The 27,971-nt window shown below is 39.7% G+C and overlaps 1 protein-coding gene across 1 annotated transcript; it reads left to right on the top strand.

Moving 5' to 3' along the window:
* On the top strand, positions 1–27,963 carry LOC136885563 (piggyBac transposable element-derived protein 3). The gene is made up of 7 exons (XM_067158208.2): positions 1–216; positions 1,341–1,494; positions 6,503–6,584; positions 8,605–8,733; positions 15,209–15,328; positions 17,670–17,728; positions 24,419–27,963. Exons 3-7 carry the CDS (start codon positions 6,516–6,518, stop codon positions 26,217–26,219), a joined length of 2,178 nt encoding a protein of 725 aa, XP_067014309.2. The 5' UTR covers positions 1–216; positions 1,341–1,494; positions 6,503–6,515; the 3' UTR covers positions 26,220–27,963.
* The last annotated feature ends 8 nt before the right edge of the window (positions 27,964–27,971 follow it).

Raw genomic sequence — 27,971 nt, 5'->3', positions numbered from 1 at the left:
AGGAGTTATCACTCGTTGAGCTTTGAGTTCCCGAGTTCCGAGAACTTTTATTTTAGGTACTGGTAGTGTTAAAGATAAAAGTGAATATGATGAAGAAAAAAGATGGAATACTGAGCTGCGGCGATCTTTATATACCGCCCTGATTGCTTGATGTGTGGTATCAAGCAACACCTGGAATTGTAATGTTTTATTGTTGTTGTTGCTGCTGCTACTACGGTACCACTACCATTTATTATTATTATTATTATTATTATTATTATTATTATTATTATTATTATTATTATTATTATTATTATTATTATTGGTAGCACTTTACTGACAGGGGTGTATGTTTAACCTTTAAACTAAGGACGTTAACATTTTGTGCGTAGTTACTGTAGTAAGGTTCCACAGACCACTACTAGAAATATGGGTTCGAAAATGCCAAAGTATAAATTTGATGCATTAACTATGCATTCTATTAAAACATCCATTGCTGAATTAAACTACATAAAACATAAGCAGTTAATAGCAATATTAAAGCACCATAAGTAATATTACTTGTAAGGTTGCAGTTTCTTTCGTATTGTTTCTTATAGATTGCACATCATGTCTGGTCATAGGCCTGCCACATTGTGTGAAAAAAAAAAAAAAAAGAAACCAAGAAGTTTAAAACTTGTGGCATGTGCCGGATGCAAATTATGTATCCATGCTTCAAGTCTTGCCCACTCTCGAAAGTAGAATGTACTGCTGTTGTTGGGGATGCTATAGGCCTGTAGGGCTGCTTCACAGCTCTAACCTTTGCTTGTAATGATCTTCTTACTAGCCAGTGGTCTAACCAAACCAGACCAGTGGTCTTGTCACTAGCCAATGATCTAATCGAAACAGACCGGTGGTCTTGTCAGTAGCCAATGGTTTAACCAAACCAAACCAAACCAAACCAAACCAGTGGTCTTGTCACTAGCCAATCTAATGAAACCAGACCAATGATCGTCTCACTAGTGTCACTAGCCAATGATCTTTTTTTTTTGGCTATTTGCTTTACGTTGCACCAACACAGATACGTCTTATGGCAACGAGAGCCAATGATCTAACCTTATCAGACTAAGGGAGTTGTTACTAGCTAATGATCTAACTAAATCAGACCAATGGTCTTGTTACTAGCTGGACCTAACCAAACCAGATCAATGGTCATACAACACTGAAGTTCACAGCCTTGTGTAGCATATTGTGATATTGTGTCAGCGATGCCATAATCTCTCTTCTGCACTCTTGTTGTTAAAGTGTTACATAATTAATGTTAGTCTGTCAGAAGCAGCTTACAGATCAAATTATCCATAGCTTATATTACTCTGTTTTAGGATGACATTACGTATTTGGTATTACATGGTTGGGTTTCAGTTACCTTATCCATGAACTCAAGGTAATACACCTGAAAGTAACAAGTTCCTAGAAGAAATAGATGTAAACATTGGCAGAAGAGTTCTTGCTTGTTACAAAGGGATAAAGCCTAAGGTAAGAATGAAACCATGGTTTTGCTGTGCATGTAAACAGGTTGTTGTTGTGGGAAATTGTGAAGTGAATGGGGGGGGGATAGATTACTTACGAAATGGTAATTGTTGTTGTAACAACATTGACGTCCATGTTGTCCCAATGTTCCACTCAGTCATCCTTTGGCATGGAGCTGTGTCAGGTCTCCCAACAAGTGGCGACGCTCCCTGTGCAAGCCATAAGTTCCCTGGGTGGAGAAGTGGGGACAGCGGCATCTCCACTCTCACAGGCAGTCCTTGTATTCCCACTTTCCCATACTCTGGATACTCCTATGTGACGTTACAAAGGAAAATTGTGCTGCCTCTGTATATACAGTACAACAAACCAGAAAGATAAATAGTAAACTCGTGTCCTCATCCTGAGGTGATGCAGCTCTTTTCAGGCATACCCCTATTGTAGGTGAGCTGCATGTACTATTTTTAAACACATATGAGCCCTCCTGTCATTCTTAAATCTCTCACAGTACCGGGAATTGAACCCGGGCCTCCAAGGATGGCAGCTAATAGCGCTAACCGTTACGCTACAGAGACGGACAACGTATACATAATTGATATTTCCACAACCATTCTAGCAAAACTTCTTAAAAATTGCACTCCAACATAAATCACATTATTTTAAAATGTGAATCATATGAGTTTTACTTTCTGTGACTTGTAGGAAAGTGATGTGTTCAGTGCCAAGCCCAGGGACCCACCAACCTTAGCGGCAACAGGTTTTGAGGGGTAGTAGGTAAAGTGGCATTTTACCAATTATTTTTGTCAGAATTATTTTTAAAATTTATTTTTCTTATCAAGTATGTTGGTTTTAGGAGAAATATATTTCTGTATTTTTGTACGGTGCCTGATTCTTACTATTCTGTAAGTGAGCACAGTATGATTTTGCCTGCGGCGACCGAAGAAGTGAAGTAATTTTCTTTTGACGCTGCTCAACCTCCAGGGGCGGAGCTTAACTCAATGGTTGTTATGACAACTGTGACATCGCTTGTTACAGTTTGTGCTGCAGAGTGGCATGCAGTGAAGTACATGAGAAAGATGTATGTTTCTTCTTCCAGTATGGACAGGTGCATGCCAATGGTCTAACCAAACCAGACCAATAGTCTTGTTTCTAGCTGGACCTATTTTAAATATGAATTCTTTTTATGATATACTGTAGTACAGTGAAACCTCGGAATGTGAGTAACTTGGTCTACGAGTGTTTTGCAAGACGAGCAAATATTTTAAAGAAATTGTAACTTGATAAGCGAGCGAGGTTCCGCAATACGAGTGTCACGTGTGCCTACGTTTTCCCCTCCCCTGTTCATTTGTTGAATGGATGAATGAGGTCTTTGGTCCTGTAGTGAAGAAATACCTTTCAGAAAATAATCTGCCGCTCAAAGTCTTGCTGGTTATGGACAATGCTCCTCCTCATCCTCCAGGCTTTGTGGCCTTGAGGACGACTTACTGGAGGAATTCAAGTTCGTTGAGGTTAAGTTCCTTCCTCCCAGCACTACTCTACTATACCAGCCTATGGATCAGTAAGTCATTTCGAACTTCAAGAAGCTATACACTATTTCAGTGATGCTTCGAAGTGACCAAAGGAACAAACCTTACCCTCTGAGAGTTTGGAAGAAATCGTTTCCCCATCGTGAACTGCCTCAAGATCATTGATAAAGCCTGGGATGGAGTCACCAAGAGAAATCTCACTTCCGCTTGGGGAAAGCTGTAGCCTGACTGTGTTCTTGAACGTGACTTTGAGGGGATTGTTGGTGACAATGAGCCGATTGTCGATGAAATCGTGTCCTTAGGGAAGACTATGGGTCTGGAGGTGAATGACGTGGACATTCAAGAGCTGGTGGAAGAACATAGCCAGGAACTGACCACCAACGAACAGATGGACTTGCATCGCGAACAACAGGAGGAAGTTATATAGATCTCGTCCGGGGTAGAGAAGGAGGAAAAGTCAATGGAATCTCTCACTTCAACTGAGATTCCTGTGAAGTGCAAAATGTGGGAAATGGTGCAAAATTTTGTAGAAAAACATCACCTGAATAAGGCTGTAGCAGTGTGAGTGATGAATCAGTTCAATGACAATGCAATGTACATTTTCATGAAATCCTCAAAAAGAGGCAAAAGCAAGTCATTGGACAGGTTCCTCGTTAAAGTTGCACGAAAAGAAAACAATTCCAGTGAGCCAACGGATAGCAGTGATTCTGTTAGTGAAATTCCTGCTACACAGTAACTCTTCTCATGTCATCTCTCGTCTCCCTCACACCAACAATGATTCTATTGTAAGGAAAAGTGCACTTCAATTTTTTAACGTTATATTTTGTTTTAGAAATGGTATGCGAATAAATATTTTCATGTTGTGGACGAATCATCCGCGTTTCAATTGTTTCTTATGGGAAAACTTGCTTTGATATACGAGCGCTTTGGATTACAAGCATGTTAACGGAACGAATTATGCTCGCAATCCAAGTTTCCACTGTATGTGTTTTATTAGAAACACCATCATTTTCGTGTTGGAAAGACAAGGATTAGAGATTTCTGTCATTCATTTGCAGTATTCACAGATGTGTTTTCCAACTGGATAATGCTCGTCCTCATACCACTGCTCTGACGCAGCATGCTCTACAGAGTGTCGACCAGTTGCCTTGGCCTGCAAGATCACCAGACCTTTTGTCTATTGAGCATGTATTTGACATTATGGGATTACATATTCAGCGCCAGCTAATTCCATTATAACTGTTGCCGATTTGACTAACCAGGTGGAACAGGCTTGGAACTCCATTCCATAAAATGACGTATGGCACCTGTATGACACAATGCATGCATTTCTGAATTTTTTGCATTCAAAGACTTCATGACTACAGCAGTTATTAATGTACCACCAAGTCACATATCTTCATGTGTATACTTGAACCTGTGACTTTGAAACTTAATTCAAATACGGTATGTTATCTAGACAATTGCTTAACCTAAATGGCATTCCTCTAATCTGTCTTCTTGGTAATGAGATTTCATTTTTTGCCAGTGTATATTCTCTCATTTTTCCTCACTAGCCAATTGTCTTGTTACTAGCCTGACCTAAGTTCCTAAGTTGGCAACTTTGTGTGCTGTCATGTGAACCACGCCGTATTCTCTTTTGCGAACTAGTTGGTAACATTTTACCAGGTAGGAATTTATTTATTTGTTTGTTTATTTATTTACAGGGAACTACAGCTATATATGGGAAACTGATAGGGCTGATTGCAGAAGTAATGACTAGTTTTACACCTTAGACAACATCTGCCTAAACAACGTCTAAGTTATGCATGATGTTCCATTGCATAAACAGTGTTCAGCTGGTGTTTAGTTAAACATTGTTTAAAGTTTCCATATTGGTTCAAAAATGGATATAGAAGTATCTTTCATGCAACTATTTGCTTGTTTCAACGAATGAAATTCGTCGATGCGCGCCAGACGTTAGGCAGCTGTTGTCTTCCTACACATTACACAAATTTGGCTAAACATGAGCAAGACTTGCCCACAGATAAAAACATCGCTTTCAGTGGAAATGAAATCTCATAACTTTATCGAGACAAAAGTGACACACCACGAGGAAGTGTAGCTGTGATGATAGTGTTATTACGAGTAAAGTGAGTGTAAACTAAACAGCATCGGCAAAGGGAAAATTAAACTATAGTACTGTCTAACAGAATTAATTCTACGGGCTATATAGATAGGCCTATAGCTTGCATTCTAGAGATTGTAGATTTGTAGTTTCCCCATTTGTATACCAGGCAAATACTGGGGCTGTTATTATGTCCATGGCTCGTCCTTCCCAGTCCTTGCCTTTTCCTATCTCATAGTTGTTGAAAACATACCTGAATTAGCGCACCGAATATCCACAAAAATACAACAACAACAAAAAACGCACACAATCTACTTTGTAGTGTCACTATTATGTGTGCTTGCTTGGCAGTAAATATAATTGAATCCCTCCCGGTTGATGTATGTGACAGCCCTCTGACGATCAGAACAAGTTATTCTGAAATGGGTGTAATCTATGTGACCTGTTATTCCAGGAAAATTATCCCAATATAATAAAATATATCGGTTGCCAATAATTCTATTCAAGTTGACAGTTAACGGACTGTCTCTCGTGTCAGGCTCAAGGAACAAGCCCTTATATTACTCTATTTCTTGAAAAGCGAAATCATATTTTTTAGCTGTATCACTCTGTACGTTTCAAATTGCTGCAATTTCTCAGCAGATGACGCATAGGATGCTGTCAGATTGACCTTACTTTCCAGAATCGTCTCAATACAAATTATATATTTCATGGTACACGACCTCTGATTGTGATTCACTCCTAAAATTTGTGGTTAAACAGTGTCTAAGTGAGAATAAAGTCTTTTATTACAAGATATTAGAATCTTTCCGTATTGATGGTTTTCACTTGATGATGCTTGTTGTTTTAAGGGGCCTAACATTGAAGGTCATCGGCCCTGGTTTTCACTTTGCAATGGTGAGAAAATGAGTGTATCCTCCTTATTCAATACATTATATATTGCCGGGCTGAGTGGCTCAGACGGTTGAGGCGCTGGCCTTCTGAGCCCAGCTTGGCAGGTTCGATGCTGGCTCAGTCCGGTGGCATTTTTTAAACTTATATTATGTAAATTATTTAACCCCCCCCCCTCCCTTTTCACTGAAGATGGCCCAAATGAGCCGAAACATGTTTGAATTTTATTATTCCATCTAATGATGGAATATATAATGTATCGAATAAGGAGGATACACTCATGTTTTCACCATTGTAAAGTAATGACGTCTTTGCAATACAGCAGCCATACTTACGACAGTGTTTAACTATAAACATTGTCTGAATACAGTTTCTGCAATCGGCCCACAATCTTGCCTCTTGAAACAACCATTTTCACTACATAACTGTTATCTCGTATATTATTGCTGTGGTTAATTTATGAATTGTGAGATCACTACTCTTCTTTTTGTAGATTTGTTAACACCATGGAAAGAGTGTGTTTCATCAAGTGCGAACCTGAAAATCCGCTGGATATAAATGAATCGTGTGATTCTGTAAGTATTTTGTTTTACTTCTCATTTATATTAAAAAGAAAAAAAAAAATAAGTACATCATCAATATTTAGTGAGGCTATTTTTGGAAAATTATACACCACTTTTTCTGCTTCTCCGAGATATTTCTAGAGTTGCTGAAGCCCATGTTCATTTTTGGTTTTGCCCTGGGTTTTAATGCCAGATGCCATGTGAATTTTTTTTCCCAGATGAATATTCCATCCCAAGATCGACCGGGTTTGAAACCTCTATTATCCGTGCAGAGATCCAACAAGTCCTATTGGCTGTATTGGCCAGCATGTGATCTAGAGCAGTTTCCTATTATCTCCGATAGAGTTCCCATCGTGTCTGCAAAAAAAAAAAAAAATTATCATGGCATGTGCTAGATGACAGTGTTGTATCCCTTACGTAGACATATTAACCCATTGAGCTCTGCATATTTGTTGGATTGAAACTGCATTGGGGCTGGGATTATTTTGAAGGAAATATAGTTACGCTTGGCATGATGAGAAATTTCTTACTTACAAAAGCATTAAAGATTTAAATACCGGTATACATGAAAACAAACTGCATTCATATCATGAACTGCGGAATAAGGATTGCATTAAATACATTTTATTTTATTAGCGTCACAGGTCCATACTCAGTCTGCCTGCTGAGCTGTAACACGGTCATATCCTTGCACTTCCTCTTCGAATTCCACATTATTTGTTCATTACGAGCATTACTCACACTATTACTACTACTAATAGTAAAATATTATATACCTGATCATTGTTCTAAAAGGGGTTATATATCGGTAACTTTCAGCCATCTTGTTTACAAGCATATCTCAAAGTCCAGAGGTACCGGTAGCCTACTTCAAGCTAATATTACCAAGTGTACTATCGATATATATTAAGAAAGATCATATAACATTGGCCGGTCCCGAAAGCCAAGAAGAACGGCCGAGAGGATTTGTCGTGCTGACCACACGACACCTCGCAATCTGCAGGCCTTCGGGCTGAGCAGCGGTCGCTTGGTAGGCCAAGGCCCTTCAAGAACTGTAGTGCCATGGGGTTTGGTTTTATATAACATTGGAGAGGAAGAGTTCCTACACAAATCACAAATGCAACTCATTCTTCCATCTCTTGACGAAAAGTTAAATTACATAGTGAAGTGAGAAAATGGAACAGTTCCGTGGTCTGGCATGACTCGGGTCCAATGAGTTAAGGACAGGAGGGAAATTTGTTAATATTTTAACAATTATATCATAGTGAAAATTTAGTGTTCATTAATTCAAGTTTTATCAAATGTAGAATGTGCTCATCTCCCGGGAGATATATTAATTTAAGTTAGAAGTTTTGACCACTGTCAAACATAGAATGTGGTGTTGTTCCAGGGATACCAGAGGACTGTGGGCTCCTTTTAGTCATCTCTTTTGACAGCCAGGGCATACCATGGGTGAAGCTGTGAGCTTGTATTCGGGAGATAGTGGGTTCGAACCCCACTTTTGGCAACCATGAAGATGGTTTTCCACGATTTCCCATTTTCACTTGAGGCAAATGCTGGGGCTGTACCTTAGTTAAGGCCATGAGCGCTTCCTTCCCATTTCTATCCCATGCTTGCCACAAGACGTATTGTGTTGGTGCAACATAAACCCAGTTTAAATCTATTAAAGAAACTACCTACCTCTTTCTCTCCTAGGAAACCTAAATGCTATAAAATACAGTTAAAGCCTTAGGAATTCAGTAATTATCATTTAACAGAGTGGTGCTAAAACTTGTGAGGAAAAATATTTAATGCTCTTATATTGAATAAGTGTATACAGTTGTTCTACTTTGCAGAAAACTAGTGAATGCTGAAGACTACAACTGCATATTTTCACATCTCTTCGCATCTTTCATATCTCTTGGGTAATCAGTTTTGTTTTTGTGTTGGTCAGTGTACTATAGGACTTCAGAGCATGCCTTGTACTTTATAGTTTGTTTTCTGATGTACAGCAGAGGAGTTATTTCAATCCTTGTCTTGATGTTATTTCCAGCTGTCGGAGGCAGAGACGCACTCCTCAAATCTGCTGAAAGGAAAAGTGGAGCCGGACCTTACATATTCTCATCCAGATGTTCAGATGGAAGTTTCAGAACTTAGGATCAAAGAAGAACCCACTAATCAGGTAAAACTGTTTCCGCTTTGATGTTGACATTCTGCCAACAAGTGACATGTAGCTGCTACTGCGATGTCGATAACAGAACAGTATCGTTTGCTTCTTGTATTTGCTGCTATCTGTTGGCCACTTTGTGAACTCTTTATTTTGAAGTGTTCTACCTAGTAATTATTTCTGTGGTTCCTGAGAGAGTGTATTCCTTTGTTCCAAACTTTATATGCTTTCACCATAGTATTTTTTTATACATGTAGGCCTATGCACTTTGTTAGGCAGCAACATGAACATGTTTGAAGTCATGAATGAGAACATTTCTCCTCCTCCTACCAGAACCTCTTTATTCTCTCTTTCCTCTCCCATTCTTCAGCTCAGATTACGCGGACTTTTGCGCAGCTTTTTGATCTCTTGTCTCCCTCATTGGTGCTTCTCAACGATGTTCCTGTACCCTTTTCTATCATTGAGCTCTGGCATATTGGTTGTTGTATATTTATTTCTCCATTTCCTTCCACCTTGACCCCCATCTCGGTCCAGTCCTTCCAGAGTTCGACAAGCCACTTAATTCCCATCTTTCCTCTTCTCATACTACCCGTTGCTTCCCATAATCTTCGGGTTATTCTTGCTCTTTTGAGTTTTATTTCTTCTAAGATTGTCCCCATGTTTTGGTACGGTACACCCCTTGATCTTCGTTCCCAACTTTCACCTCCTTGCTTTGGTCTTTTTCAGGATTTTTCCTTTTTCTTTCTCCAGTTTTTCTGCCCCATGCCTCCCTAGTGTCATCGTCTCGGACACGTACAGTACTGCATTACTCACTGTTGCCTTTCAGTGCCTGAGCTTTGTGTCTGTTACTGTACACTTCTCTGGTCACAGGTAGGTAGTCCTCATCTTTATCACCCTCTCTTTTATCCCCTTGCTGCTCCTGGTTGTTCCTGTTATATATTCTCCAAGGTAGTTAAATGTTTCTTCCTTCTGCATGGTGCTTTCTGGTATTTTCTAATCCCTGATGGCATTCTGGATCTTAGTCTTTTCGTAGGTGATCCGTAACCCTATCTTTTGGCCATCTTGCTATTTAAATTTAAAATCGCACAGGGCTAACCCCTATTGTCTTATATTGCTTCTTGAACTGCTTTTGTGAAAGACTTATTCTTTAATTCTTTGTTTTCCTGTGCATTGTTTTTGTATTTTTAATCAGCTGATGATGACCCAGATTGGTGGTTGAAACCGGTACCGCTTTTAACAAAATAAGAATGTAACACTACTGCACGATTTCTGGAACGAGAGATATCGAACCTATAGCGGTATCAAATGGTTAACTTGTGTTTTGGCGTTGCACGAACGTAAGATACATCTATCGGTTCTATAAATCGTCTGCTAACTTACAGGGCCCTGAGTAGGAGATATCTATTTGTTAACTTGGCGGGCGCGAGCGCATTATTTCAGTATCGGCAGCTCACATTGTGTTTGTTAAAATTTTCTATGTTTTCTCGTATTCTTCCGGCGAAGAAATTGTAGAAATGGTTAAATTCTAGAACGACCATGATTATATAATCGTTGATCTAATGTTCTAATGAAGTATAGTGAAAGTGAATTCAAAGACAGATTCAGGCTAAATATATTGTCATACGTTTGTTTGAGGTTATAGGCGACAATTTGCGTCCTGTAACAGATAATTTTCCATTGTCCCCTGTTGATCAAATATTAATTACGTTACCCTTTAATACTACTGAGTCTTATCAAATTTGTACCTGTGACTGCATTCGTGTCCATAAAAGCAGTACCAGTAACTGAGTATAATAGATAATTGCACATTTATCGTAGTAGGCCTACTGCAGACCTACTTGCATTGGCATTGAGTATATACTTTTATCGTGGGATTGTTTTTAATTAATGTTATTACATAACAAGGAACTAACAGGTTATATAATTATGTAAATTACCCAATATTTATCATTATACTGTGGTCAAATAATGTTCATATTTTGGAATAACAGGGAATAGACATGATATATTTATAAGGCTCAGTACAAACTGGATCGTGCATGACATGTGTTGCTGGTGTGTATATTTCATTAGAAATCCTCAGACAGTGTCATATTTTTCTGATTGTCCTTAGACACCACGAAACTGACACGTCTGCAAGAACTAGTCGAATACCAATTTCTCGCTGCATGGCAAAGAGGATATACAGTGGAACCTCGATTCTCCTTTCTTGGAGGGACCACGGAAAAAAAACGTACAACAGAGGAAAATGGAAAATCCGGGAATGAATGAACCATCAACAATTTGGCTAAACATCACAAAAATGAAATATGTGTACTTATAATCTTACAAACGCCCCTAAACCAAACCAAACTACAGCCCAATGGGCCTTCCGCCTACCAAGCGGCCGCCCTTGGTCCGAAGGCTTGCAGATTACGAGGTTACGCATGGTCAGTGTGACGAATCCTCTCGGCTGTTATTCCTGGCTCTCTAGACTGGGGTCGCCATATCACCATTAAATAGCTCCTCAATTAAAGGTAATCGTAGAATGACTGAATCTGGAACCAGCCCTCATGTCCAGGTAAAAATACCTGACCTAGCCAGTAATCGAACCCGGGCCCTCCGGGTGAGAGGCAGGCAAGTTAGACCGCGGGACTGGCTTCAAACGTTAATTACTGGTACATGACTTAAAAATCTCGAAACTTTTCATTCAGTTTTACCGGGGAAACTTTGCCATATTCCTTTGGAAACTTCTTTCAGTTCAGCACATTTGATCAGCCAAACTCTTCGAAAAATTAACGCATATTAACGCAAAGCCAAACAGCAATAGACCACAAGTAGCTTTTCATTCTTTGATCTAATAAAATAAAGCACATTAGATACAAAAGCGTCCAACATGATGGCAAAATCCTTTTTTTAATCTTCCATTGTAATTTAGTCACCGGTATACTGTTCCTAGTCAGTTTATGAAAATCTTGTACTGCGTAAGTTAGGCCTACATCGACTTTTAAAGGTTATGTTGAACTCAAGAATATGGTTTTGAAAGTATCAATCCTCAAGTTCTCGAATGCATTATATTTAGTTCTGCGCGTCACTAATCACAATCAAATTGGAAAGAGAAAAAATATCATTAGCACTTCCGAAATTACTATTATTCACGACCTTGAGCTCAGCTGGAAAGCGTGCGCGATGTACAAGTCGGTACGAGTGCGAAATGATACAAAGTTCTTAAATGTAACGTGCGCAAATAAAATGACTGCGGCTTTTATAACATTTTAACACAAAAACACAAAATTCCCAGTCTTATATTAGGACAAAAACAGTAATAGGCAATCCCAAAACCTCCCATGGATTTATGTATGTAAAGTGCAACATCTGTTCTGGTCTCGATAACATAATCGTATACGATAATATTAAAATACTAAAATTGTGTTACTTAAGAAGGAGCAGTTTCGATTTCAGCCTGAAAGCCCTGTGACTATAAAGTGCCTTGAGGGAAATGCCGAAAAACTGTTCGGCGATGCACTCGAAAAATATGTACAACTAACCCTGAACAAAATGTAGACGTTTTGCGCGTTTTCCTTCCTTACCGACGGCTAACCTGTCTTGTTTTCTTACGGTCCCAACATCGACCCACTATTCGTTGAAATTACGCTGTCATGCGCGCCGTTCCCTGTTAAGTTTCTTACTAATACTGTTACTCCTGTCTGGTGATGTGCAAATTAACCCTGGGCCAACAACGAATAATGAGTTCTCTGTGTACTGTCAAAATATCTGTTCCATAAAAAATAAGATTACAGACTGAACTTCATGCTCAAGAATTAGTTACTTTTGACGTTATCGCCTTAAGTGAAACTTTGTTGACGGATTTTGTGTTAGACTCTGAAATCCCACTCTCTAAAGAGTTTTCCTTATTCAGGACCGATTGTAGAACTGAATCCCGGGGAGGGGGTGTTTTAATCGCTGTCAAATCTAAATGGCATGCGACCCTACGCTCCGACCTGATGAATGACTGTGAAGCTATTTGGGTTGAAGTTACGTTTCATAACATAAAATATCTATTTGCATGTTTCTATAGACCACCTCGTTCCTATCTCAACTATTCTGAAGCTTTTCTTTCCTCTGTGCTTAAAGCCGTTCATTCCAAAGGTAACATTGTCATACTAGGAGACTTTAATCTGTCTGTCTCCTGGATTTCCCCTTCATTAGGTCAGCCTTCTAATAGCCTGGACAAATGGTATATGGACCACTATATTACTGGACTGCACTTCAAACAGCATGTTTTGGAAAACACCTGCAGAAATAGTCTTCTTGACTACCTGCTTTCGTATAATGAGCCCTCATCTGTTTCTGTGGGACGAAATATTTTTAACTCCAACCACAAGTCCGTTGAAGCAACTTTCACTCTCACCCCTGCCCGTGCTTCGAGATGTCATCGACCTGTCCTTAGGAGCTCTGTGCCTGTGTGGCGTAAAGTTGACTGGCAGACTGTCCCTTTTACCATGGCATTTGTTGCAAGTGGGTGAAGTTCAAGATGCGGTAGACTTATTTTATGATTGGATGCTTGCTGTGATCCGCAACCTCATTCCTACTCGTTCGATGTCCAGGAAATTCCCCCCATGGAAGAAGAGTGATACTAAAAGTGCTGAACTAAAAAATCGGTAGCCTGGAGACAATGGAAGAATGCGCCCTCCGAGAGAAATTATAAAATATTCTCTTACCTTCACAAACACCACTAGTATTTATTAAGGCGGGATTATTCGGAATATATTAACGAAGCCTGCCTTGAAGTAAGACACAACAGGAAAAGGTTCTGGTCACTTATAAACCTGAAATATTTGTCCTGAATAAGTAAATGCTAAACCCATCTGCTTCTGAACATCATGCCTGACATGATCTAATAGCATTAAGTCAAGGGTCCATTATATTGGTTTGTGTTTCTTGTTTTACACTGAGTGGCCAAACGTCATGGGAAGACACTGAATGTGATATTAACGAGTTTCTCCTCCGCGAGCTCTCAAAACGGCAGCAATACAGTGAGGCATCGACTCAACTTGGTGTTGGAATCGTTCTGGAGGACCCACGCATCTTGCACTGCTACCCACAATTGGTCTTGTGGGGTTCATGGAGCATCAACAGCATCCCATAAATGCTCTATTCGAATAAGATTGGGGGATCAGGAGGGCCAAACCGTGGCCGTAACTTCACTGGAGTACTTTCCCAACCACCTGTGTGCCACTACATTACGGTGACATTGCGCATTGTGCTGTTGAAACATGGAACATTCACCAGGGTACTGCAGGGCCAGAAAGGGATGCAGATGGTCTGAAAGAATGTCGACATAACATGCACCTGTCAGCACTCCCTGCAGCCGGACAATGGGGCCTAATTGCGGCCTTGAGAACGCCACCCAGACCAGAACTAAGCCACCTCCCGCCTGGACACAACCTTGTTGACACGCAGGATCCATAGCTTCATGGGGCATACACCATACTCTCACGGGTCCATCAGCTCGATACAACTGGAACTGGGATTCATCGGACCATACCACACGCCGCCACTGTTCCATGGTCTGTTGCTGACGTTCACGCACTCATGCACTTCGTTGAGCTCTGTGTCGATGTGTCAGCAAAGGGACACGAGTTTGGTCGTCGGCTGGTGAAGCTTATGTGGTGCAGTTGTCTCCTTACAGTCCTGGTAGAAATGGGTTCCTGACTCCCAACATTCAACTGGGCAGTGATCTGACTCACAGTAGCCCGTCGAGGGCCCAATATGGTTCTGCGGAGGCGACGTGATGTCCGTTTATTAAACACCTGTGGTCTTCCCGTGAGGCGGTTTACGTGGGTGGTAACATTCTCCCTGCAATATTCAAGATCCACCCTCGACACTGTTGACCTCGGAAACCCAAATTTGCGTGTAATCTTCGTAATGCTACGACTCGTGCGCTGATGATTATCCCACATTCAAAATCGGTTTTACTGGGCGAGTTGGCCATGCGGTTAGGGGCTCGCGGCTGTGAGCTTGTATCCGGGAGAGAGAGTGGGTTCGAATTCCACTGTCGGCAGCCCTGAAGATGGTTTTCCGTGGTTTCCCATTTTCACACCAGGCAAATGCTGGGGCTGTACCTTAAGTAAGGCCACGGCCGCTTCGTTCCAACTCCTAGGCATTTCCTATCCCATCGTCATCATAAGACCTATCTGTCTCGGAGTGATGTAAAGCCACTAGCAAAAAAAAAAATTGGTTAACTTGCGACGTGTTGCCATCTTCATGACACTGGTGTCTGTGACACAACTCAGCTATGTCGCAGCTATCCGCAATGCTCAGGGCTCATACACAGCACATTTTCTAATTTGGGACACCCCTTCCCGTGACTTTTGGCCTCTTAGTGTATATACATGTCTATTTGCAAATAATTCTCAGCAGATGCTTGCCTACAAAGTGTCAATTTCCATCTTTAACTTTTAGGTGCAATCTCTGGTGAATGAATATTGTATTATATTATCTTTTCTAGGAAACTCACCTGGAAGTTGATTGCAATCATATTAAAACAGAGCAAGATTTTGAGACCGTGAGTTTGCTGAATGCTGAAAGAGAAACATCGCCTTCTGAATTTTGTCAAGATCTTCGAAAGGTAAAATAGTTTTCACTATGGTCAAAATGATTGGTGTATCACATTATGAATAATCTTCATTATCATCATCGTCATCATTCAGTGATGACCGACCACGAAGACCATTTTCCCATGGTCAAGTTGCTTCCATCTTTTCCGATCTAGTTCCTCTATCTTCCAATTTACCATAATGCTCAGTGGTAGAGGTCTTTTCCCAGCTCGCTCTGCCATCACTGCCTTAGTCTGTGTTGAAAATCTACAGCCTGTTTCCTGTCATGTGACTGGGTCAGGAATGGAAAGAATGAAGCCCCCATTTAGCAGCGAAGATAGGAATTGTGCCGACTGCTGAAGCCTGTCGCACTCCTCTGGGGCAATAATTAATGACTGACAGATGAAATGAAATGTTATTGGAGAGTGTTGCTGGAATGAAGCATGACAGGGAAGACCGGAGTACCCGGAGTAAAATCTGTCTGTCCTATCTCGCATGGAGTGACTGGGATTTGAACCATAGAACCCAGCGGTGAGAGGCAGGCATGCTGCGCCGGAGCCACGGAGGCTCTTCCTTTTCTGTGTTATTGTTGAAAAATGTATCCTTTAATTCACACTCACCTTTTAACATAACTATATGCACCTCTCACCGTAACCTTGGTCACTCACGGCGCAACTCCGTACGGATTTTCATGTGAAAAAGGACTTTATTAAAACTCCCACCTAATCAACACTATAAAAAAGATATACATTCTTAATCTACCTCATTACTTATAGTGTTGATTGGCTGGGAATTTGAATAAAGTCCTTTTTCACATGAAACTGGGAAATCAACATGGATAATGAAAATTACAAACTAGGATCCATGCATACTGTCGCCAATTTTATACGCACATACATATGTTCATATATACATCGTCATTATAGATTGTTATGCCTTGCAGCGTTCAATCTGCAAGGCTCTGTGAATTTACAAAACGCAGCCACATTCCTCTGTTTGTAAGTAGTTCTGTGGCAATAAGTTAATTTATTAATTTGACCACCTAATCAATACAATAAGTCTTGTCTTTGTTGATTTACATTGACAAGTTGATGGGTCAATAACCTTTAGCTCAAACGTAACAAGTTACCCTCACCATCGTCAAATGATTGAACTATCACATTGCCTTTCGACTAGAATGTCAATAAACCCATATTCTTAACAACGTTTTAGCATTGCATCAAATTGAGATGGTTCATAGAGGTCCAATTTAAACATCGTTCATCAACCTTCAACTATAACTTCGTATTTTTTCATCAAAATGAACCACAGCTTCACCATATGCCAATGACTTTCGACTTTTATCTCATGTAACCAAATAATTACAGGTCACTTGACCATCCTTCGACATTATTTTATTCAACATTATTTTTTGAAGAAATACGATTTTGATCGTCATTTTCGTCATTGTCTAATTGTAACCGCTGGTCGGTCAACATAATTTTATAGCAATCTTACCACTTGTTTATAACTGACTGTTGTTTTGTTCATTTTAATTATAATAGTAGCCTTCTAATGTCAATATTGCAAATACTTTCACCAATTGGAAACTCCTTACTCATTGCAATATCTTTAAAAACAACATTGTACAAGTCTTTTACTATATGTTAATTTTAGTTCAAATCTCTCCAAGGCTTTTTAAAAATTAGTTTTATTTTCTTTATATGTAAATCAGGTGCCTGATTTTATTTCAAGGTTAAGGCAATGGCTGATGATGCCTATATACAAGGCGAAACATGTACCATTTTAGTTGACATGTCAGTGTAAATCAACAAAGACAAGACTTATTGTATTGATTAGGTGGTCAAATTAATAAATTAACTTATTGTTATTATTCCAATCAAATATCATCAATATGGATCAAAAATGATATTTATCACATGTAATAGTTGTGTGGCGTCTCGTTTAGTTCTATACCCCTTATCTTTAAATCATTAGATACTGGGTGTAACCATCGTTCTTGGTCTCCCTCTACTTCTCTTACCCTGCATGACTGAGCCCATTATTCTCCCAGGTAATCTATCCTCCTCCATTGCCTCACGTGACCCCACCACCAAAGCAGGTTAATGCGTACAGCTTCATCAGTTGAGTTCATTCCTAACTTAGCCTTTACCTTCTCACTTTGAGTACCCTCGGTTCATTGTTCCTAGCTGTTTGTACCGGCAATCATTCTTGCTACTTTCATGTCTGTTACTTCTAACTTATAAATAAGATAACCTGAGTCCACCCCGCTCTCACTCTTGTAAAGAAAATGAATGCTGAAAATGTTCTAAGTTATATTTTGTATTACAAGTTAAAAATTATTGCAAATATTCTTTCTTTATCTCATCTTAGGAGGTGAAGGAAGTGGTCGAAGAAGAAGATAGTGAAACCACAGGACCTCTTTTAAAGAGGTAAGTTATTATCTTAATAGTTAATCCTTACATCATAAAATTGATTAAAAATAGAATTTCTGACTCTCCTCTGGAAAGACGTATGGTCTTTGGGGTCAAGCAGCTTTCAGTAGAAATAAAGTTAATTCCTGGGAGCAAGATTTGGCTCAGCATAGACCTGTATTCCACTCAGTACTAAGGTTCCTTGCTATTGCATTTTTTTAAGATTAATAAATTAACAGCTGTGAAACCATGCTTTATTGTTTTGATCAGACTTAGATTTGCATGAATAGAAAAAAAAAAAAACTGTATACAGTAGAACCTCGATAATTCGAAATCGGTTAATTCAAAATCCCGCCTAATTCGAAGAAATTCCCGGAAACATGAGATACAGTTTTGCATGTTGTTTCAATTGTTTAATTCGAAATACGGATAATTCGTAATTCGAAGTACAATGTCGGCCCCATTACCGAAATTCAGACTTTTAATTCGAAACTGCCTTTACATTTTAAAACAATAGTACGTTACAGAGTAATTTCAACTCGAAATTTATCCGCTGCGCGTCATAATAGAACGCGCGTTCCAGAACGTGGAGGGGTAGCTTTCCGCATTTACACTCATTTTGGTGGGTCTACAGTGCGCTTCATGATTGCTAAGTTGAATGAAATCGGAATTCTTTTGTAACTTATTCAACTTTTTAAGGAACGCCGTAATATCACGCAACAGGCAGTGTGCGGGAAAACAGAATCCGCGAACACTGGCGATACCAACAGTTGACGAAAAAACGTGGTTCATATAATAAATTCGTACGCACCGAACAATATTTTCATTGCCGGTGAAACTGCATTGCTTTATTTTAATGCGAGCCCAAACGGTCTTATGGTTTTACAGGAGAAATTGCCAGCCGGGAAATCGTACAAGGGTGAGGGATGGGGGTCATAGTAGTGCACATGGATGCGAGATACTTTATCGCCTCGCCATAGGAGAATTCGATAAGCTACAATGTTTTAAGGGCGTCGGGCACTTTCCATGCCAGTACAAAGCATCTAAAAATGCAAACAGTACAGAAATCCAAAAAATAATGCATTTGCACAGGGGAACCGTCATAATTTATCCTCGTCTTTGAATTGTGCGATTTTTTTCTTTCGTTGCGTGAGGTTATGTTTGTCAGTGATTTATCCAAGTGCATTATTTGAACATTGTAAATGTACCTTGTTGGATACATTTCGGAAATCGTTTTTTCCATGGCATTTGAAAGGTTTAAACTGTGAATCGAGGTGATTGCATGTATTAATGGGTCTTAGAATACTTTGTGACGCTGCAAGTGTTTACATTTCTGAAGTGCGAGAGAAGTGCCATGGCGGGAAATCGTCCGGGGATAGTCATAGGAAAGTTCGATTTTAAGAGCATCGGTTACTTTCTGTGTAAATACAAGGGATCTAGAATGCATACTGTATAGTAATCCAATTAATAAAGCTCTTGCACATGGGAGCCAGCATAAATTTCTCCTCGTCTTTGAATCGTTTTTTTTCTTTCTTTCGATGCGTGAGTTTGTGTTTACCAGTGAGATATCCGAATGCATTATTTGAATACTGTAATTGCACCTTCTTGGATACATTTAGGAAATAGTTCTTTTTTCATGGCATTTGAAAGGTATAAACTGTGAATCAAGGTTAACTGCATGCTATAACGGGCCTTAGAATATTTTGTAACGCGGCAAGGGTTGGTACTTCTGAATTGCGAATTGGCGGTTAATTCGAAATCACGTAATTCGAAGTCCGATTTTTGAGTCCCAACGACTTCGAATTAACGAGGTTTTACTGTATACAGCAAAGACCCTTCGTCAAGCCAAAAGAAACCAAATCTCTGAGGAGATCTGCAGCATTTAAGAAAAACAATATTAGAACCTTCTACAAGACTGCCAAGCAACACTTGTATGGGTGTTAAGCATCAAGCTTGAGTTTTTGAAGGGAAGTTGGAAAACTGACTGTGATCAAGGGTGAATATTGTGAGATCTTGGCCAGATACTTTGAGAAACTGCTAAATTGTGAAGAACCCAAAGATAAATGACCTAGGAAAAAACCGGAACAAAGGGACTAAGATTCAGTCCTATCTGATGAAATAGAACCTCGTGAAATAATTGCGGAACTGAAGAATAACAAAGCAGCAGGTGAAGACTCGGTCACAGGAGATATACTGAAAAGTGGTGGAGAAATCACAATTAAAACTTTAAGACAAGAAATGGAAAAGATCTGGGAATCTGAAGTAATCCCTGTTGATTGGAAAACTGCTCTGATTCACCCTTTACATAAGAAAGGTGATAGAATGGGTCCTAACAACTATTGCGGAATGTCCATTGTCCCTGTAACTTACAAGGCACTATCCAAAGCATAGCGGACAAGGCTAGTGGGGCAAATAGATTATCAGCTTGGAGAATATCAAGCGGCTTCAGAAAAGGAAGATCATGAGTGGTCCAGGTCTGGAGCCTGGGAAGTGTACTAGAAAACTGCATTTCCAAACATTTGGTAGTGGTCTTGGTAGACTTCAAAAAGGCATATAATTTAGTTGACAGGGAAGTGCTGTTTGACATATTGGTAGAATTCAGGGTAGGTGCCAAAACAACTGAAATTATTAAGCAGACATAAATGGACACCCGTTTAAAGGTAAAATTCATGGAGGAGCTCTCGAAGGAGTTTGAAATAAAAACAGGGGTTAGACAACTTGTTGGGCTATCTCCGGTTCTCTTTAACTGTGTTTTGGAAAAGATCGTCCGTGAATAAAAAAAAAAAAAACAACAAGAAAGGACTGCTCAACCAAGTATACAGTATATGAGAGGATCAAAAAATGGCATCAAGATCAACTGCCTTGCATTCACAGATGGCCTTGTGATCCTGTCTAGAAACACTAACACAGCTGCAGAGGAGATATACTAAGGCAGGAAGCAGATAAAGCAGGTTCCAAATTTCCTTTGAAAAACCCAAATATATGACCAACATCAAAATAGTCCCTCATCACTTGAAGACAGAGATAGAAAGGGTTGACAGCTTTAAGTACCTCGGAGAAATTGTACAGCTGAAAACTAGCAAGAGGGAAGCCAAGTGCACCAGGCAAGAGGAGATGGCCTCTGCTTTTCTCAGGTCACATGCTTTGCACAAGAGGAAAGCCATCTCAAGGCGAGCTATGCTAAGACACTATAATACAGTAAAACAGAGTGTCTGTTTGCTAGTGAATGCCTCCGAATGCCAGCAATGTCAGGATTAAGAGTATCAGAGAAATTTGAGAAGAATATCCTCCGCAAGATATTGGGTACAAACATCGTGGATGGCCAGTATAGGTTATGAGGAAAGGGAGAAATGTACCAATAAGAGTGAAAGATTGATAGGGTCAATGAAGAAAAGAAGACTCAAATTTTATGGACGTCTTTTTAGAATGAACGAGAAGAGGCTGGCAAAACAGATTTTTAAAACACTTGACAGTAGACCTAAAGTTTCCGACAAATGCATCAGGAGATGTAAGGAAGGATCTTGAGCAGTCTGGATTAAATCGGAAAGACATCCTAAACTGAACGAAGTATAGATCGGTGATCAACTTCAGAGGCTTCTGTGACAAACAGAAAATGAACAGCGGATGGAGAGAGGAAAGAAGACGGGCTGCAAGATAAAGAATGCAGATACAGGGTGAACAGAAATTTGCACACTCAGGCGTCGCAGCGCGACTCCTCGCATGCCAGCAATATAAAAAATCTCTCTCACAAGAGTTTGTCCTGTGAGTATATCCGGTAGAAAAAGGACGTTGAAGAGTGGCAGTCTGGCAACACTGTAACCACATGTAGGGTAACTACCTCTGTCAGCACACATTAGTCATGCTGTACAGTTGGTGTAGTGGATAGAGTTTTGGGTTAGCATGCAGGAGGTCGAGAGGTCGATCCTGAGTTGAGGCGTATGTTTTTTATTTCGTAAATTTAGTCCAGGTGGTATGGTATCTGGCATCTTAATCGTCAACAGCGATTCCAGCGGATGCTCTAGAAACCATTTGCACTTACATGCTACTATCTTAGAAATAGACAAATAATCGTTTTCATTCATCAGCTTTGAAAGATGCCCTTTCCATGTTGTGGGCGTGAATTCTTATGTTCAGGCTGAGTTCAATTTATCTACTTCTTTTCCCAATTTGTTTCACTTTTTTATTTTTTAAATTTTAAATACTGTGAAAATGGTACCTGACAAGCACTCTTCTCCCTCCCCTATTAAACTTTTCAGTAAAGCCAGTTATCAACAATATTTGCACATTCTGTAATTCTGTAGTAACGGACGAGCTAATGATAAAATTGGCAAAGAAAATCAGGGAAGGAAAAATGAAAGTGATGATATTTGCAATGACCTGTTAGTCTAGGAAGAAAAGGAAGAGGATATCCAGGAACAGTTACATGCATGCGAAGATGAGGTGGAACAATATGGAATGAAATTTAATGCCATAAAGAGGAAGATAGTTATCTCAACTAGAAAGAAGGAGAGACTTATGAGAGGGATAAAACTTGGAGGGGAACAGCTTAGGAAGGTAGAGTTTCAAGTACCTCAGAAGTATTATAGAGGAAAGTGGAAGAAATGATAAGGAAATAATCATTCGAGGAAGACGAGCAGGAGCATTCCTGAAATGTGTCAGAAGCCTGGTTTCGAGCAAGCATGTCCCTCAGAGAAGCAAAAGAGTGATATACAGGACATACTGTGTATGTCTTATGACGTATGCAGCAGAAATTTGGGTAATGAGGCAGAGAGGCATGACTAGGATACAGGCAAGTGAAATGAAATTTATGAGAAGCAGGTTAGGAGAGACAAGAATGGATAAGATGAGAAATGTGAAGGTTAGAGATACAGTTAAAGAAGAGCCACTACAGAACACGATAGAGTCTTCTAGACTTAGATGGTATGGACACATGAAGAGAATGAGAGGAAAGAATAACCAGGAGGATGCACGAAATGTAAATAACATGAAAATAACCAAGAGACAGATGGATAAAGGGAGTGGAAGTGTGTGTGCAGAGAAGAGGAGAGGACTGGGCAAGGGTGACGAGGGAGAAGTGGTGAGAAGACAAGATCCAAGCAGACCTGACCAGCAGCTGGAAACTGCATAAAAATGATGATGATGATGATGATAATAATAACTAGAACAAGTTCTTTTTGTTAAAAAAGGAATCCATATTTTCTTATGTCGACTCAGTTAATGCAACTTTGATGCTTTTCAGTTTGTTGAATACTAATATTAACACCTAAAACACTATAACACATATGTAAAAAAAAAAAAAGAATTCACGTATGGGTAAAAATTACCCAAGCAAGTTTGAAATTTAAGTTATTTCTAATGAGCTCTTCAGGCTTCTTCTCTCAGTACCGTCTAGTGAACTCTTCCAAATGTCATGACCCTTAATCTGCTGGGTATCTGTGTTAGTTCCGCTCATAGTGTGAGAGAAACTTTGCCTGGGTAAAGTTCACCCATGCGCGTGTTCATACATTTCAGAATGTCGTCGTCTTTTGTAAACTGCTGTCGAACCTCGATGTCTTGAACCTCCATTAGTTGAATTTTCAGTATCTTGAAGCTACTTCTATTTTCTGGCTGTTAGTCCTATTCTTCACCTATATTTATGTCTCTGTTACCCGAAATTACGTGAAGTTTTTGATTTCTCGAAGCAGAAGTCTCCCACCTAGAAGGAGAAAATATTCTGTCATTCGAATTTTGTTCAACATTAACTGTGCAGTACAGCATTTATTGTACAGTACATCTTCCTAGCCGACCTCGGTATGCTTATATAGCAGCTTACCTGTTCACTCCTGGTGTGTTGACCATAGGCAGTTGGAGAAGCTTGATCCCTCTCCTGTACAGCCAGGAGACTAAGCGTTAGTGTTCTTCAAATGTAAACAAAGTAAGCTTGAGAGTAAAAATGCAGACAAAGGCGTTAATGGAATTTTCATATTCCTCTAGTATATGTATTCTGTATTTGATGAGTTGCTATAATAAGTGTTGTACTGTAAATAAAATGATAACAAGTACTTTGATTGTTTGTATATGGTTAAATAACAATAGATACATGATTCGATTATGTGCTGTACATCCTCAAAAAAGGGAATTCTCCATATCTCGAAATTTCTATGACTCAAAATAAAATTTATCTCCCTACTTGATTTGAGATATCATGGTTCGATTGTACTTATATTTAAAGTTAAAAATTTCATTGTTCCGTATTGAAGAATATCACAATTAAAATTGAAATAATTGATAAGGAGATTCCACCTATTCAATACCAAAGAATAAGAAATGTAGTGAATTACATTCTCATTTAATAATAATTAGAAATGGTACCGGTTTCGACCCTAGCCCAGGTCATCATCAGCCGATTAAGAAATGGAAAACAATGCATAGGATCAGTAGAAGAGGCAATATGAAAAGGAAATTAGCCTCTTCTACTGATCCTATGCATTGTTTTCCATTTCTTAATCGGCTGATGATGACCTGGACTAGGGTCGAAACCGGTACCATTTCTAATTATTATTAAATGAGAATGTAATTCACTACATTTCTTATTCTTTGGTATTGAATAGGTGGAATCTCCTTATCAATTATTTCAATTTTAATTGTACTTATATTTTACGGATTAACAGTGCAGCAGTTATTATTAGACAAGTGTTCTTTATAGCATATGTATGTTTCTTTCGGCAGGTTAACGCGAAACTGTAGTGAATATCGGGTATTGAAGGTGTATCCCTCTCTGACTCGGAACAAAATTACAAACCTGTTAGATGCTCACAAGGAAGACAGCGACATCGAGGCTAGTGATGACTCGGAAATCGACAATGTTGAAGAAAACGATCAAGATTCGGAAAGTGAACAAGAGAGTAGTGACTGTGAAAGTGGAGATACTGGTGCCAGTGAAAGTGAATGTGATATCCCTGCAAGCTACAGATCCCTGTTTTATGAAGGTAAGGATGGGACGAAATGGTATAGTAAAGCACCCCCCAGAAACATTAGAACTAGGGTTCAAAACATAGTTACGCACTTACCAGGTCCTAAGGATAGAGCACGTTCTGCACGAACTCCAACCGAGTGTTTCTCCCTGCTAATTGACGACAAAATTTTGGACTTGATCGTGAGTTACACAAATAAGTATATTGAAACTGTGAAACAGCAATTCTCTCGTGCTCGTGATGTAACGCTGACTGACAGAGGTGAAATTAGAGCCCTTTTTGGATTACTTTACCATGCTGGAATGTTGCGTTCTGCACGTTTACACACAGATGACTTGTGGGCAACTGATGGCAGTGGAATAGACATATTTATTGCTACCATGTCCAGAAAGAGATTTTTATTTCTGCTCAGGTGCATTAGGTTCGATGACATTCACACTCGTTCAGAACGAAGAAAGTTAGACAAGTTGTCTCCAATCAGGGAAATTTTTGAATTGTTCAATGCAAACATAAAGGAACATTACACTATTGGAGAACATGCCATACTGGGTGAAAAATTAGAGCCATTCAGAGGACGGTGCAGTTTCAAGCAGTATAAGAAGAGTAAAGCAAAGTATGGCATAAAGACATTTCTTCTAGTTTGTGCACGCACCTTTTACACAATAAACATGGAAATATATGCTGGATTGCAGCCTGAGGGACCCTACAGATGTGATAATAAACCGTCGTCCATAGTTATGAGGCTAATAGAACCAATCGACAAAACAGGAAGAAACTTGACCATGGATAATTGGTTTATGAGCATACCATTGGCAACAGATTTACTCGTAAATCACCGCATCACATGTGTAGGTACAATAAAGAAGAACGAAAGAGAAATTCCACCTGAATTTATGAAAACCAAGGGAAAAGAAGTTTGTTCCTCCATGTTTGGATTTACTGAGCATGTAACTCTAACATCTTACGTGCCGAAGAAAGGCAGAGTCGTTCTCCTAGTGTCCACTATGCATCGCGATGCAGCCATTGATGGAGAGTCTGGTGCCAAGAAGAACCCAGAAATGATGACATTGTACAATGGTACTAAAGATGGTGTAGACACGGTTGACAAAATGTGTGGCACTTACACCGTCTCTCGAAAATCATCTCGATGGCCATTAACAATATTTTTTGGAATTCTGAACATTGCAGCTATCAATGCTCAAATCATCTATAAAGCAAACAGTCTGAACTCTGAACCTACATTCCATCGAAATTTCTTGAAGAGGCTGTCCTTAGATCTCACAAAGGAACATTTGGCATCGAGAAGTAAAATACTGTCTCTCCCAACAAATCTCCGAAGTCGTATTCAGTGGCTTACTGGAATATCCGAGGAAAGAAAAATTACAGTCCTTGGAAAGCGTCAAGCAGGAAGATGTAAAGATTGTGGAAGCAAAAAGAACAGAAAAACCAGAACATGCTGTATAATATGCGAAAAGCTAATTTGCCGGGAACATGTGAAGCCTATGTGTGGAGACTGTCTGGAACAAGTGAATGAGCAACAGGAAGGAATGGGCTAGGAGTGTGATCTTTGAACATTCTCTACACTTCTTACCCTCTGCTATTCCCTCAGTACCCAGTGGGTGTCTATCGTATGTGACTCTTTTGATACAGAAAAATGTGTGTAATACAACCTGTGTCTGAAAAGTTCGGTGAATGGTCTCATGAAATACAGACAACGTAAGTTACACACAAAATTCCTTTACTGGCCTTCAAAGAAATCTCCGTTAGCTACAACACTCTTTTGACATCGATTGTAAAGCTGCTAGAAGTTGGTAGCAAACGCTTATTTTGGAATCTCCCGGACAACCCTTGTCACCTGTTGTTGGATACCAGCTACACTGTCGAACCGGTGGCCGTTCAGGGCTACCATTCGTAAGGACAGTCGCCGATCATTCGAAAGCATCTGTCACACTCGTTCGATGTTGTCTGGAGTTGTGCTTGTGGTTGGTCAGCCCAAACGCGCCTCGTCCTCAACACTTTCCTTTCAATCTCGAAAGCGTTTAAACCAGTCATAAATGCACTTTTTACTCACTGCTTGAGCGTGATAAACTAGCACTAACATTGCATGTGTTTCCGTTGCCGTTTTGCCTAGGTGGAAGCAAAACTTAATGTTAAGGCGTTGCCCCTTGTTGCACTCCATTGTGCAATGACACGAGTCCTCACACTGACTCCGTGCGATGTGTTGCAGCGTTCAGTTCCGTTTAACTGTGTTGAGTTGACCGATAAGGGGCACTTGGCGTCATGTCTCGGAATGCATATGTGCGAGCGCATCGTCCGAACTAGCGCGATTTACAAACTAGGCGACCATTCACCGAACTTTTCAGACACAGGTCGTATAAACAACCTAGTGATGTTAGTGTATATATAAGCAAACAGAACATGAATATTTCAGTTTCCATTCTTATTACGAGGCATGTTTTTTAAGAAGTACCGTTTTGAAAGATAAGTAATGCACTTTTGTAAACAATTCTTTTTTAAAATTTAAGTCTGTACCTTAAAACTACTTCTCAACATAAGTTCCAAGCATATTAAGGCACTTATCGTGAAACCAGGTTCTGAATTCCATCGTCATAGAAATCTGCCACCTGGCACAATTTCATAAAGAACACTTCTTCAAATTTTGGTCAACTCGTAACTTAATGACGAAATCGTAAAGTGTCTGTTTACCCGAACCTTTACACCAAGTCTTCAGTAATGACAGATGGACACCCACTGCACTTCTCGTTGTGGACATTAGTACGGCCTTCTTTAAATGCTCTAACCTGTTTTCTTACAATTCCTTCGTTCATAGTGTGTTCTCCATACACTTCACTATCCTGCCGATTAATTTCAACAGCTTTAACATCTTTTGCATTTAGAAAACTATTCACAGCACGTACTTCACTCTCAGCGGGACCGTTAATTGTCAGAGGCAATTTCAATATGCACAAACGTAAAATTGGGCGAATGCTTCCGTAATAGCGTTTGTGGCTAGCGTACAGATGTACGTACTGAGCGCGCATGTTCTGAACGACGACCGAAGCGCTGCAGCTGCCATGTTTAAAAATGGTACTTACTTAGAAAGCATGCTTCGTATATCAAGTTGAACACTGCTTTAATTAATTAAAGTTGATTTAGTACCTAAATGTATTGTCATTTACATGGTTTCCAAATAATTACATTTTAGAATAAGGGAGGAATTTTGCTTGTGGGTAATATTCACCCATTGCGTGTCCTTGCGACCCATGTAATGTAAAAGCTTTTCAGTCTGTCGAACACAGAAGTTCAGT

This window comes from Anabrus simplex, chromosome 14, assembly GCF_040414725.1.
Source record: "Anabrus simplex isolate iqAnaSimp1 chromosome 14, ASM4041472v1, whole genome shotgun sequence".
Classification (NCBI taxonomy): domain Eukaryota; kingdom Metazoa; phylum Arthropoda; class Insecta; order Orthoptera; family Tettigoniidae; genus Anabrus; species Anabrus simplex.
Note: the sequence above shows the minus strand (reverse complement) of the source record. Positions and strands in the feature narration are given on the sequence as shown.